This window comes from Tachypleus tridentatus, chromosome 1 (assembly GCF_004210375.1).
Source record: "Tachypleus tridentatus isolate NWPU-2018 chromosome 1, ASM421037v1, whole genome shotgun sequence".
Lineage (NCBI taxonomy): Eukaryota > Metazoa > Arthropoda > Merostomata > Xiphosura > Limulidae > Tachypleus > Tachypleus tridentatus.
The window spans coordinates 49,766,682-49,781,331 of NC_134825.1; the positions used below are offsets into that span (position 1 = coordinate 49,766,682).

The 14,650-nt window shown below is 34.1% G+C and overlaps 1 protein-coding gene across 1 annotated transcript in view; it reads left to right on the forward strand.

Moving 5' to 3' along the window:
• The first annotated feature begins 5,556 nt into the window (after positions 1–5,556).
• The window catches only part of LOC143247945 (rhophilin-2-B-like), a 40,239-nt gene continuing 31,145 nt past the window's right edge, over positions 5,557–14,650 (forward strand). Inside the window, exon 1 of the mRNA XM_076496497.1 lies at positions 5,557–5,729. Within this exon, the coding sequence (XP_076352612.1) occupies positions 5,634–5,729 (96 nt within the window). The 5' untranslated portion in view covers positions 5,557–5,633. The remainder of the gene's footprint in view (positions 5,730–14,650) is intronic.

Sequence of the window (14,650 nt, forward strand, 5' to 3'; positions counted from 1 at the left end):
AGGTGGCGGCAATGTTGAGGACGGTAGATTGTAAGTAATTAAACATATTTACGTTTTATTTCACAGGTCACTTTTTAAAAGAAAAACAAAAAGAACAATATAAATATTTAAATAATTTAAAGGCAACCCATAAACGCCTCCCTTTTTTTTTTTTAATTTTGCGCAAGACCACATTTGGGCTATCCCTAATTTAACAGTGTAAACCTAGGGGAAAGACAGTTAGTCATCATCACCCACCGCCAACGTCTGGGCTATCTTTTTACCAATGGAATTGATCGTGAAATTATGACGTCCCTACGGCTGAAAGGGCGAGCATGTTTGGAGTGACGAGGATTCGAATCCGCGATTCTAAGATTATGAATCGAGCGCTCTGGCCTCCATACAAAATGTCACCAATATATTGTTTGTTTCTTTGTTTTTTGAATTTTGCACAAAGCTACTCGAGAGCCATTTGTGCTAGCCGTCCCTAATTTAGCAGTGTAAGACTAGAGGGAAGGCAGCTAGTCATCACCACCCACCGCCAACTCTTGGGCTACTCGTTTACCAACGAATAGTGGGATTGACTATCACATTATAACGCCCTCACGGCTGAAAGGGCGAGCATGTGCCTTAACACGCTTGGCCATACCGGGCCCTGACCAATATATTAACAGGTTTATCATGCTATTAATATTAACAACTTGGGACCAGATGGTTTAGCGGTAATTTTGAGGGTTTATAACACTACCAATTGGGCTTCAATACCCGCAGCTGGATGGCACAAATAATCTATTGTGTATCTTTGTGGTTTAACAATAAACATACCAACATCCAGATTTTCATCAGTGTCGTAGGTCCACAACACTGCAACACTGGTGCTATATAGTATCTCTACCACCAGTACCAGGTCTTCCTTCCATGGTCGCTACAATCACCAATATGGCTGTAAGAACATCCACCACTGCTACTCAATTCTTTATTACTATTGTAATAGCTCCCATCACTGTTACCAGGTTCTACACAGTTGCTTTGTGGCTTCATAACGCTACACATTTACTTTAGCTTCCACTACTGTTATTAGCTCCTTCATTACTAATATCAGAAAGCCCACCACTCGTATGCGTTCTCAAAACACTACTTCTAAGGCTTTTCATCTTTGCTTTTATAACCTCACCTACTGGTACTGGTTCCAGGAACAAGGATACAGGCTCCCACGCCATCAACCGAGATAATTTCAAAGACTATCAAACTTTCTTTAGACTATGAAAATGGCCATTTAGGCAAGTCGATTATAACAGTCATCATCTTATGGAGGCTTCCAACTCGTAAAAAATAAACTTCTGATTGGCTTAGACAAGAATTAGCAGTGATCAAAATGTGTTCTGTATTTTCTTACAGATAGGGATTTTCGATGGAAGATCTTTGTCTCGAGCTGCCTCTGTACAGGATTCTTGTGAACATACCAATAAACACTATTGCTTGTGAATCAAGACAAGGTGGCTGCAGTCAGCACTATGTGTAAGTTGTTTTCGCAGAATTTGTTTCACACAGGTAAGGACCAGTTACAAAGTCCAATTTATTGAAAACAGACAATCATTTTGGCCAGAGAGATCTTTAATAGAATATAACATAATCAAATTGAAAATGAAGCATTTGATTCGTGTGTCAGAGGAGAGTCAAGTTTCGAGGCATGATTTGTTGTACGTGACTAGCACTCCCAATTTTGGACACGTTATAAAAATGACAGTCCGTCTCGTTATTCGGCTCCAGCAGCTGGACAAATCACTCGTAGCAGCTGGTGCTGTTGATCAGCTTCCCTCCCTCTAATTATCATTGGCTATACCAGAACAAAAGGGGTTACTGACTCGCTATTTAGCCAATGTTCACATTAGGTGGCGTTCAAGTTGGAATACCAATTATAACAGTATCTTCGATTTTCAGTGTTTTGTGATGGAATTTTGCCACACTCTATATCATCCGATCCTTTTTCACCTTCAACTCCACAGACCCTCGATTTTGTTAAATTCTGCTATAGGATCATGGTCTATAACAGCTTCTAGGCTTTCTCATAAATACATAGCTCCTTTCTTTCAGTTTATGTGGTCTAAGATATAATGAATTGTTATAGATAACTCTTTCATCTCCTTACTATTCCTCTTTTTAAAAAATTAAAGCATATTATTCAATATATCCCTTTCTTCAAAGTGTTTTAATACACAGGATGTTCGGAAAGTCACTGTGCAGTTTTGTAATCATATGTCTATTCAGTCTATTTAACAAGCCAGCAACTGACAGCGGTGTTTAGAAACAAAATAAGAAGGATCCAGGCCTGTATTGATGCCAACGGGGGTCACTTTCAACATTGTTTATAATTATCATTCATATTTATCTCCTGTATTCTATATTGAAACATGTCCGTTAATAAATATATAAGTGCACAGTGACTTTCCGAACACCCTGTATATACGAGGCAAGCAGCAACCCAGTACAAAAAAAAAGTCTAAGCAAACTCTTCGCAGTTGATTTTGATAACAACGTATTCTAGTTTGTATATTTGACAGTAAGATACGTTAATTATTTATTTTCCTGTTAATAGACGACACCAGTTTAATCATAATGAAAAAAAACAACACACGTTTCATTTAAAACTAATATTTATCACTGTTCTTAAAGTTGAATATTATTTTATAATATATAAATATATGTTTGCATTACTAATTTTTGATTATTTTGATCAATGACAAGTGATATTCCTAAAAGAATAAAAGTTTATCAGTACAAGATAAATGAAGTTATTATAGAACAAACATCCCTTGGCCTTTTTTAAACTATTAAAAATTCTCAAACATTTGACTCTTTACTACTAGCTGTACGTATATTTAAAACTGTTGTTAATATTCGACGTCTCAGCAGCAAGTTTGAGAGTTTATGAAGCTAAAAACTGAGTTTCGATACTTGCAACGAGAAAAATTATGCAGCTTTGTGCTCAACTACAAACAAACAAATATATAAATAATGTGTTATATATCATGGACGTTAAAATCATACGATAATAAAAAATAAATTGATGAAATTCTCACAATAGATAAACATAGACCATTTCAAATAACTTGATTTTTTCCCATTGTTGTTTATTTTTCGTACATAGACCAAACACATTAATTCCTGGAGTGTACTGAAACCTTCCAACTGAGGTGAAAACCTACTAATCACCAAGATTTAGAATCAGCAGTGAGATTATACAGAAGAATCACCACGACCAATTTTAGCATTGAATAGTGGTTAGTATTTTTTATTAGAAATTTTTGCGGTTTCAAAATATCTATTTTATCTGAAGAAGTCTTATGAACAATTTCTTTCTTTCAATTTGTACGAAATAAAAACTGAATATAATTATATCAACTAGATACGATTTTTGTAATAAATGACTAAAAGTAAAGGATGATTTAAATACAGTACCTGTAAATAAGGAGAAAATCTTAAAAGAGTCAACCAGTTTGTGTAGTCCTGCAAACAAAAATGCTATAGACAACATTAAAATTGTGAATAAATAATTATTGTAAACAAATGCAAAACATGAATACTTTAAACATGAAAGGTAGTGTTGTTTAGAAGCTTGACAGTGAAGTTAAGAGTAAACAGATAACTTTTAACTGTGATTTTTTACCCGCAGAATCGTGTCATGTCGTAAAATTGTATACATACACACATATATGTATATGTATACTCAAACTGGTCGTTTATAAAACAAATGACAACGCGTGAACATTCCAGCTTCTCATTATCAATTTAAATGGAGCAAGGGCCCCTATATATGGGTTCATCTGTATTATAGAATTATAGATAAACAATTAGTGTTTGCATGATGGACATACTAAGTTAGACAAATAAAGAGAGTGCAGTAACAGCAGAAAATACTAGTTCACATACTATATATATGTATAATACAATAGCTTTATATTTTAGACGAATAGCTTTATATTTTAACAATATAAAAGCAAGAAGCTATTTATTAATGAAATATTTCTGTAACTTAGCTAAATAAGATTTCTAAGAAATTATGCTAGAGATCAAAGACTTACTTGTATGATTTGTATATTTGTAGCTGATAACTTGACACCCGTTCATTCCTGAAAGGACCAGAAAACGGAAATTATTAATTATCAACATCAAACAGTCATCGAGTAGTTGTTTTTTTAATTTCGCACAAAGCTACTCGAGGGCTATCTGCGCTAGCCGTCCCTAATTTAGCAGCGTAAGACTAGAGGGAAGGCAGCTAGTCATCACCACCCACCGCCAACTCTTGGGGTACTCTTTTACTAACGAAAAGTGGTATTAACCGTCACATTATAACGCCTCCAAACCTGAAAGGGCAAGCATGTTTCGTGCGACAGGGATTCGAACCTGCGACCCTCAGATTACGAGTTGAACGCCTTAGTCATCGAGTACTAGAAAACCTTTGATGATTATTTGAAGGGCTCAGTTTTTTGAGGGACTCCAAGCTATCGCTTAATTAGATTCATCGTTAGATAGGTCCTAGTTATACATTATCTTAACCAATACTTAACTGTGCATTTGGTGTGATTTCAAAATACATTAGAAAAGTGAAAGGTAGTTTCAAAATTCATTCTGACCCCGTAAAGAATTATCAAAGCGATAGTGTCTTTCTTGTTATACAGATGTTAAAAAGAGATCAAGGAAAGATTTTGTTATAAATTATGACAGAATTAAGTCGTAATTATTTATTGGAAAGTTTACTAAACTTACTGTACTATAGGTATCACAGAACACATGTCATTCAAAATCTGTACAATATAGTTTGCATCCCAGGCAAATGAACTGAAAAAATTCACAATATTTTGTAGCCTTCCTAGAATAACATATTAAAAAGTATTCGTCTTGAATTAATATTTTACTGTTGCTTGTCTTTATTACAATTTAATGAGAAAATATCATAAATATTGTTAATATATATTAAACTTATATATAACTTTAATATCATAAATAACATAATATGTATTTAAAGTATATAACTGTATGTATGTATATATATGTAAATAGTTATATGTATATAACTTTAAATAACTTATATCTTTTGGCATTGTGTTGTTAATACAGGGAAAACCACAGAGTATCCAAATTCTTTAAGTATTTTTCACCTACAAGCAAAAACCAAAAAACTGTATCTAGCAGTGGTGTATTCAAGTATGGTATAGATGGGGCTCAACCCCACGGTCTATGATCTTAATGGGGCCCATTGATAATTTTATTCTATGTAAAATTAGATGGAATGTAGGGCCCACAAAAATTATTAGCCCCTAGGCCCACACAACGTTAAATCCGCCACTGATATTTATTTAGTAAGTGTTTACAAGAAGTATAGAATGAAACAAGAACACTAATTTAAGAGAAATTAGGAGGTAACATAAATGATGAAAAAGAGTAGGAAAGGTATGTGATATTACATAACTTTCACATACAACACTTTTGATAGGGTTCGTTCCTGATCTCGACATCACACCGCGTGACGGCGCCACCTACGCGGGTGCTTTTACTCTAACGGCTGTTGCGTTTATATTTGTTGTACAACAAACGTTTGCAAGGGTGTGTGTGTAACGTCAGTAAAAGTTGTGGTGAGAACGTGACGAGAAACGATGTCTGTCCAGAAAGAGAAAGGAAGAGTTTATTTTGATGAAAGATACATTTCCTCTGAAGAAATGCAGGGAAAGGAAATTTACAAAAGAGTCAGGGTAAAATATGTTATTATTTTGTTAGTTTTTGTAAAGTGACATATACGTCATGATATGAGATTTCATGTGAAAGCTGATGACTGACTTTCGCTGTTTTCATACGGCTTGTTGGAACACAGTTTTGACAAAACACGTTCAGCGTCACTTTATCAGTGAAAATAAGTTAGGGTTACTTATAGATGTTACACATTTTATACATATATTGAATTTTAGGAAATACTTGTGTTTGTTAAAAGCTGCTATTAGATGCGTGACATTTATTTAAATAAGGCACAGAATGTGTTTTTTTTCTCTTGGTGTGAGTTCTCGTATACTCGAAGTAACTTCTAAATTCTAATGTAGCATTTCTTAGATTATTTGAATTATATATATGGTGTCTTTTACTCACACAGGAATCTAATATTTATATAAGGATTTCAATAATATGTAGTACTTATGTTACTAATTTATTCAGCCATACAAACTGTTTAAACTATTTAAAAAATAAGTGTGAATCCCTATTTATCATTTGAGTTACTATTTGTTGGTGAGTTATACCGATTTAGGGAAATTCCACTCCTTATAAGTAACCTTGGACAAGGGCAAATCGAAAGAATAAGACTAGGTTTCTGTGTGAATAAAAGATATTTAGAGACATCATACATATATTATACGTTACACCAATATATGAAGTATAATCTTTTCTTGATTTATCCTTGTCAAGGCCTACTGATGATAGGTTAAATTCCAGGAAACCTTTACAGTTGGTGACCAATGGTGAATCGAATGATAGGTTTGGCTTTACAGTTTGTTCGAGCTATTTGAAGCCTAGGCTTGTTTTCGATTTGACCTTGCGCAAGGTCACTGGTGAGGGGTGCATCTCCTCGAAACCGATATAATTCAGTAACAAGTGGTAGATCGAATGATAATATAAATTTCTATTTTTTTTTTATTAGTAAATGAATTCTATTAAAAATAAAACTACATTTTAACGCTTGATGCTGCTCAAACAGTTTTGAGATCTTAAAATATTATTTGAACAAACAAAATTGAAATACTTTTAAGAGAAGTGCTTGACCATTTTCTAGCTTAGAAACAAAGTAAATAACTAAATATGCTCGTGTTGAAGGCTGTTTATACTAGTGGCTCTGAATGTATCACAGAAGTATAAAAATATAACTAGGAAGATGTGTTTACAAACACAGCGAACACGTGGTAGATAAAAAATAGCCTTGTACAATTAATTACGTAAATAAAACATGAATGTTTTGTAGAACGACATGAAGAATACGGGTTTCAGTTGTGTGAAGAAATTAGTGAAGGTGATGATAGGGTGAATGTACTGATTCCTATGGCTTTAAGAATTTTCAGTGTACACATTACAATGCGTTTTTTTCGTGTTATATGAGCTTACATGTACGAACTATTAACCTTACAATTATAATCTGCGTTGTAGTAAATAATGAACGTAGTTAGTAAAGAGGAGAATCTGAAAAACGAAAACATTTATATTATTGCTTATAACTTTAATGAAAGTTGATTGGCAGCCTTCCTTTATGCATCTGGCAACCCTCACTAACTCTACATAATATAAATGCAGAATGTTCGTAACTCATTTGGTAATTTAATAATATCTAAAATGTATAATAGAGATAACATGTTTAAGTTTATTTACTGTTTTTTTACTTTTAATTATAAAATAGTAAAGGCTTAAATTTGTTACTTTAGCCTACGTGACATTTTACACTCAGTAAGTTAAGATGAACACTACTAAGCCTAACGTGCCCTTCAAATCTTCTTTCTGTTATAAATACCATAATCTTGATCTCAATAAAAAAAAATCTTTTATAATTACAAACTTTTTCGAAATATTTCGTTTTTGTAAACTTTACACTTCTTTAGTTTCACATTAAGTTTTTGTTTTATCAGATTTTGCAGTTAATTGGCCTGGCATGGCCAGGTAGGTTAAGGCGTTCGACTCGTAATCCGAGGGTCGCGGGCTCGAAACCCCGTCACACCAAACATGCTTTCAGCCGTGGGGGCGTTATTATGTTACGAGCAATCCCACTATTCGTTAATAAAAGAGTAGCCCAAGAGTTGGCGGTGGGTGGTGATGACTAGCTGCCTTCCCTCTAGTCTTACACTGCTAAATTAGGGATGGCTAGCGCAGATAGCTCTCGAGTAGCTTTGCGTGAAATTCAAAAAACCAAACACAGTTAAGTATAGGTTTTCTATTTCTTTCAAATGAACTAATCATATAAATGTATATAAGGAGAACAGTACTGTTACAGAATTTTATGTTTTAATATCGCCAGATTATTGTCGGCCTTAAACATGTCTCGCGCGCAATTTTTTGCATGCCTCGTGAACAATGGTTTCAAGATTCAGAATCTAGGGTGAAATTATCGATCGATCAGTTAATAAACAACATCTGTCAGCCTTCATGAAATGACTCATTCGTTTAGTAGATAAATGAATAAATAAAACTTGTTTATACACCTTAGTAACGTTATAAAAAAAAAACAAACTTGATGTTTACATACACAATGGACACCGAATCTTCCTTTCCCCCCGAACGTTTAAATTATAATGGATCATTTTATAACATATTCTATAATATCCTCAACGAACAGTGACTTGAAAAAAAGAAAAGAAAAGAAAAAAGAGTAGAATGAAGTGAATTCTAGTATTTTTGAGGAAATAAATAGCTGAAACTAGGCTCTAGGTTTAGTATGGCGATATACAACACATATAATTTCTGGCTCGAAAAATCTATCCAAGTAATTTTTTGGACTTCTGTATCTCCTCTCTTTGCTGTTAAGTTCGAACACGTTATGTAATAAACTTGAATGCAAATTCTATCGAGCTATAAAATTACAGTTTTACTGTCAGTGTTCGAAATATTCATGATAAATACTTAACAGTTAAGTGTGTGTTTTTCCTTATAGTAAAGCCACATCGGCCAATCTGCCGAGTCCACCGAAGGGAATTGAATGCCTGATTTTAGCATTGTAAATCCGTAGACTTACCGCTGTACTAACAGTTAAATGAGCAGAAAATGTTAACTAGTAAATTGATAGTAAACATAAATGTATCACGAGGCATGTTTTTGCAAACTTATAATTTGAATAAAGAACACTTCAAATAATTAATTATTCCAAAAAATGAAACCGTAGATATTAAATGATTGGATTAATGCTGAACTAAGAAATCACAAAAGTTCTATAAGTACGAAGAAGAATAAAAAGGAACAATATGAAGTAGAAGTAATCGTTGGCATGTGCTGGGTCACGAGGAGATAAGGAGTCGAGTTCTATAGGTTTAGAATAATTGAGCGAAAATCGATGTTGACTGAAAATAATAAAACCTCACAAGTTGTTATTAAATATCATATAACCTTTTAGTGTTTTTTTTAGCGAATTTTACTTGCAATTAAACAGGCAATTTTATGTATTCAGAAGGATACGGCTGGTACGTTATTAAACTTATCTATTTAATGTATGAAAATTAACAATATTTCTCATAAAACTAGTGGAGACTTTTATAGAAAGAACTGTTCAGTGTGTTATTTGTATGTTTGTCCGCCATATTAAGTTAATAATTGAAAATAATATACACATATGAAAAAGTGACTGAAAGTGGAAAGCAAATACCGAACCGAAGCACTTGGTTGAATATTTCTTCTCAATGTTCTTAATTGGTTCTGTCCGCTACACATCTGTACATCATATATTTAAGTACTGATATAATACATGTTCATAAATAAATAATTTCAATGTTTTACTGATAATGCGTTTTTCTTGTCACTTATATCTGCAACCTTTCAAAGACAGGTTTGTTTTTTTCATTCATGATTTGGTCCTTGACAGGAAAACCAAATTTATAACTTATAAAATAGCGTGTTTAACTTTTGACGGTAATGCATGTACAAATATTTATTTTACTTCTATATTCTAAAATCATTTAGAAGCAAGGGCTAGCTCTACAGTAGAGCTCTAAATTTCAGATGTGGCGAGTCGGGTTCGAACTGTGGAATACCACAAAATGCTTTTCCGCTGTGAGTGTATTAAAAGAGTAACAACCAATCCTTTAGTATGGATGGATGACGACAGGTACCCTCCCCTCTGGTATGTAGAACAAAATAAGGGACGGCGATGGATAGTGTTAGTAGCATTGTTAAAAAGAAACTTTAACTATCATTAAACTGTGCTGCATTCATTATTGACAGTTTTGTTGTCTGTTATTTTTTTCCCCTTTTAGTCGTTGTTTAACTGTGTTACATCGCTTTAAACGCTGATACTGATAAATGAACATTTGTTTCTTTTATCACATTACAGTTTATAGTTCAGTTCCTTTAGTTGCGTTTCACGACGATGTTTTATTCGCTTCTGCGCGTTTTGATGCCCATGAATACGGACATGTGAGTCCCTGGAGTTGTGGAAAAACACCACAAACGAAATAGAAGAAATCTGTTCAAGTTACTCCCAAAGTAAAAACTAGTACAAACAATAACTTTATTCGGATACTTTCACTGCTTTTATTTATTGCATAAAAACTGTGTGTTTTCCAAAAGAAAATTTTGTCTTCTTATTGAGAATCAGGTGGTGTGAGTGGTGCAAGAGTTATCAACAAACCAGAATTAGTGTTTAGTGTGTACACCAGGATTCGAGGTCAGAAAAATCCAGCTATAGCTTGTTATGAAATACTATTTTAATTGCAGAGATAAAGATAGCTCGATGGTATCTGAAAACGTGATGCTATTTTTTGTAATATTTGTTTATAACTTCACAAATACCACATGTAAACAGCTAGCTAGATCTTGAGATCACTTGCTACTTAGCCTTCGCCTTTCACCAGTAATTTAGTATACACTTATCCATCCCATCATTTATATTTTTTGTCAACATACAGTTATATTCAAATAGACCAGAACTTGAACATTATGTACGCGTAATGCGCACGTGCTTAGTTTGGGGTCACAAACATGAAATACCACAAGAGGATTGATATCACGTGTACATCGACGCTTTAGCGTATGTATTTAACTTTCTTAGAAAGAAGGGTTGGGGGCAAAAAGTACCTACTAGGTGGTACTACTAAGAACTGATTCGTAGGTCATCATTTGACCTTATGCAGGGGGGAAGCTTTCATGTCTTGCTGTGTGACGGGTTTGGGTGGTGTTCTGTACCCTACTAAACTTCGGTTTCGTTTTGCCAAAAGGTTTTTTAAACATCCGAGAATATTTCAAATGATGAAAGCGATTTGACTTAGTATTGTAACTTTGAAGTCTGTATATAAAAATATCGAAATTTGTTTGGTGAAAAATATGTTTGACTTAGTATTCAGTTTCGAAAGATTTTCATGGCTTTCTCTACTATTAAAAGATAAATTTCTTTATTGAACTATTTTATTTATAACTAGTTGAAGTTAAAAGTTAGCGATTTATAAACAAAATATTTCAAGATACTGTGTTTTTAGACTTTAAGAGAATGTTGTATTAGAGAATTCCGTGTATTTAACTTAATTAGTTGTATTTTGACATAAAACAAACTGATATCTTTTAAACAGTGAAAGTACCATTGCAGACAACGTGGTATAATGACACGAGTTGCTTGAGGGAATCGTAACGACAAGGTGAAATGTTGACAATTTATGTAGCCCGATGATATTTATTTGTAATCAACCGATATGATATGTTAGAAACCCATAATGATATAATATGATTTATATATTATATATATATTATAATGATATAATATATAATAGTCCCATTTTAGGAATGATTGTTATAATGTGTCAGTCAATCCCACTATTCGTTGGCAAAAGAGTAGCCCAAGTGTTGGCGGTGGGTGGTGATGACTAGCTGCCTTCCCTCTAGTCTTACACTACTCAATTAGGGACGGCTAGAACAGATAGTTCTCGTATAGTTTTATGCGAAATTCAAAACAAACCAAAACAAAAGGACTGGCTGAACATGAATGTTCCTTGTACGTGAAGTAAATTTAGATATTTCGTTCAATCAGCAGCTTGTTTCCTTATCTAACACCTGAAAAATTTAACCCTGGAATTTGTATTTTATCAAAATAATTTCCAAGTGAATACATATTTGGATCAGTGACTGTCTTATATGAGTTAGTGAAAAGAGAATTCCTTAAATTCTCCCCCCAGTGGCACAGCGGAATGTCTGCGGACTTACAGAGCTAGCATTCAGGTTTCGATACCCGTGGTGGCCAGAGCACAGATAGTCGTGTAGCTTTGTGATTAATTACAAACAAACCAACATGATATTGATTGACGTATTTCAACTGCCTAAGACAGTGTTTTAGAAAATTGCGTGGTCAAACATTGCTGCTTTTTTGTCTCGTAGTTTTGAAAAGCTGCCTTTTCTTCTGTCATTGGATACATATATGTATTTTGATACATTGGATACATATTTGTAAAACTGGAGAAAGCTACAGCCAAAATATAATAATTTTGTAAGATCACAAAAATATGCGAAAAAGACGAATCGTGATTTACTTTAACATAAAGTTTTGGGACAAAATGGAACCTATTCTCTATCTCGACTGTTTCTCACTCTAATCTAAACTAACTTAAAAAAGAAACAAAAAAAAAACAACAACTTAAAGCCAGCCCTTGTCATTCATACACTTATCAAGCTTTCTCTCGAACTTATTTAAGTATGCTACCTCTACAATAGCTGAAGGCCATCCATTCCAAAGGCCAACATCCTTTTAGAAAAATAAAACTGTCTTAGCTTTTGTTTATGCTGCTAGTCTTTTCTAAATCATTCGTAGTATAGCGTACTATCTGAAATTCAACCGTGTACCTTTTTTATTAACAGGATTTAATAATAACTTACATATCTGGATGCACAGAAACAAGTCATATATATATATATATACACACGCCAATTGAAATTTATAGTGGAAAGATGTTGAAAGATGTTAGTTTTGTGCTTAACAATAAACAAGCAATAGGATTTCCGTGCTATGTCCACCAAAGGTATCGAAATCCAGTTTTTAGCGTTATAAGCTTTCAGACGTTAGAATTTCCTCTGAGCCCAGTGGGTTGTTTTTGTTAAGAATTAAGAATGTACATAGATGTTTGATACCTAAGGTGGAAGAGGTAAGCGGAATTATGCTTTAATTTCGTAGGTGTTAGTGATATCAAACTATATATTTACTCCACCCCGTTTTGTGTTTTGCTTCGTGTACGTACATATTATTAAGAACCGTGTTAGACGAACAACTTGATCAAGTATTTGTAACTACAAGATCATTCCAATGCTTTTGACGCTATAAGCATTTAGTGCTGTTTGTTCGTTCTTTTAAAGACAGGACTTGCTGTTATTTGTGAATGTTAACACTAAAAATGACATTTACTTAGCTAGTCAGAGCTTCTTTCCTTTCTGACAGAGAACTTAGTACGTGTGATACCCGACATCCGGGATCCTTCATTACAGTCTGGCGTGGCCAGGTGGATAAGGCACTCGACTCGTAATCCGAGGGTTGCGGGTTCGAATCCCCCTCACACCACACATGCTCGCCCTTTCAGCTGTGGTGGCGTTATAACATGACGGTTAATCCCACTATTCGTTGTTAAAAGAGTAGATCAAGATTTAGCTGTGGGTGGTGATGACTAGCTGCCTTCCCTCTAGTTTTACACTGCTAAATTAGGGACACCTAACGCAGATAGCCCTCGAGTAGCTTTGCGAGAAATTAAAAAAACAAATCAATCCCTCATTACACTTGAGTAGATGCGACAGCTTCAAATAACTCATCAGATATTACTGGTATCCCCCATTCATCAAGTAACTTGGTAGACATTGGTAATATCTAGCGTCACTGATGAGGATTTAGTAGACGTTACTTATAAGCTAAATCTTCACTAATGCGAAAGATTTAATAATTATTATACGTGATTTAATCAATTAACACTATTGTTAAACTTTCATGTGCAATGCTTTTTGCCATCATACAATTAGATGACGATGTTTTAAGATGTAAGTTGAATAACGTAGAGGAAGTGCATCATGTAGGATGTAAGAAAAGTAAGTTACGTAAAACTGAATGCGTCACATCGTTTCTTTGAATTCTATTGTTCTTTGCACACCTGAAAGTTCTGAAAAGAATATATAGCTACAATATATAAATACAAAGCATAGCAAGAAATATGTCGTATACGAATGGTAGTTATTCAGGCAACTGTGAATCATATCACGCTACTATCAAACCTATACACATTCGCCACCTGTGACGTAAAGCACTTTGCTTTAACAGGTGAGAGAACTCGTACGTTCCATTCGCGCGAATAATTCGTAAGTCTTACGTCACGTGAGTGCGTCACAAGAGAAACATGTCTTTTGTTGCGTCAGCTTGTCGAGAATGCTCGTGTCTAGAATACTTTTATAAATAAATACCGTATAGTGAAATAATTGTTTCTGTATATCCCAGTTTTTAGTTTTCCCGTAACAATATTTAACGATTACAGCATGATGAAGTTGAACATCGTATAACACAAGTTAAACTATTTGTGATTTAAAAGATACCCACGTGGTATCTTGCCATGAATTCATAACTTTTACATAGTTAGAACAGAAATATGCTTCTCTGATTGGTGTGTTACAAAGTTTTATTTAATTTTACCGACCATGCGTCCCGGGCATTGTGGTATTTGACCAGAACGCTTTGCGTGTTTGCAGGAAGTGGGTGACACCAAGGAGCGTGATTTTTATTCGTGAACCCTGTTGGTTGGTTAGTAATAGGGTTGAAGGCAGAAGAAAAGCGTCACTTTTGTAAAATATTTTTAACGTGAGACTGATTAAGTGTTATTGTTTTTTTAAAAAACTTAATTTATAAGTCTGTGCGTTTCAGAATTCTGGTCCTGACGTGAGTGACACTCGTTTATCCTGAGCTGAGTACCTGTGTCCGTTTCAGAGC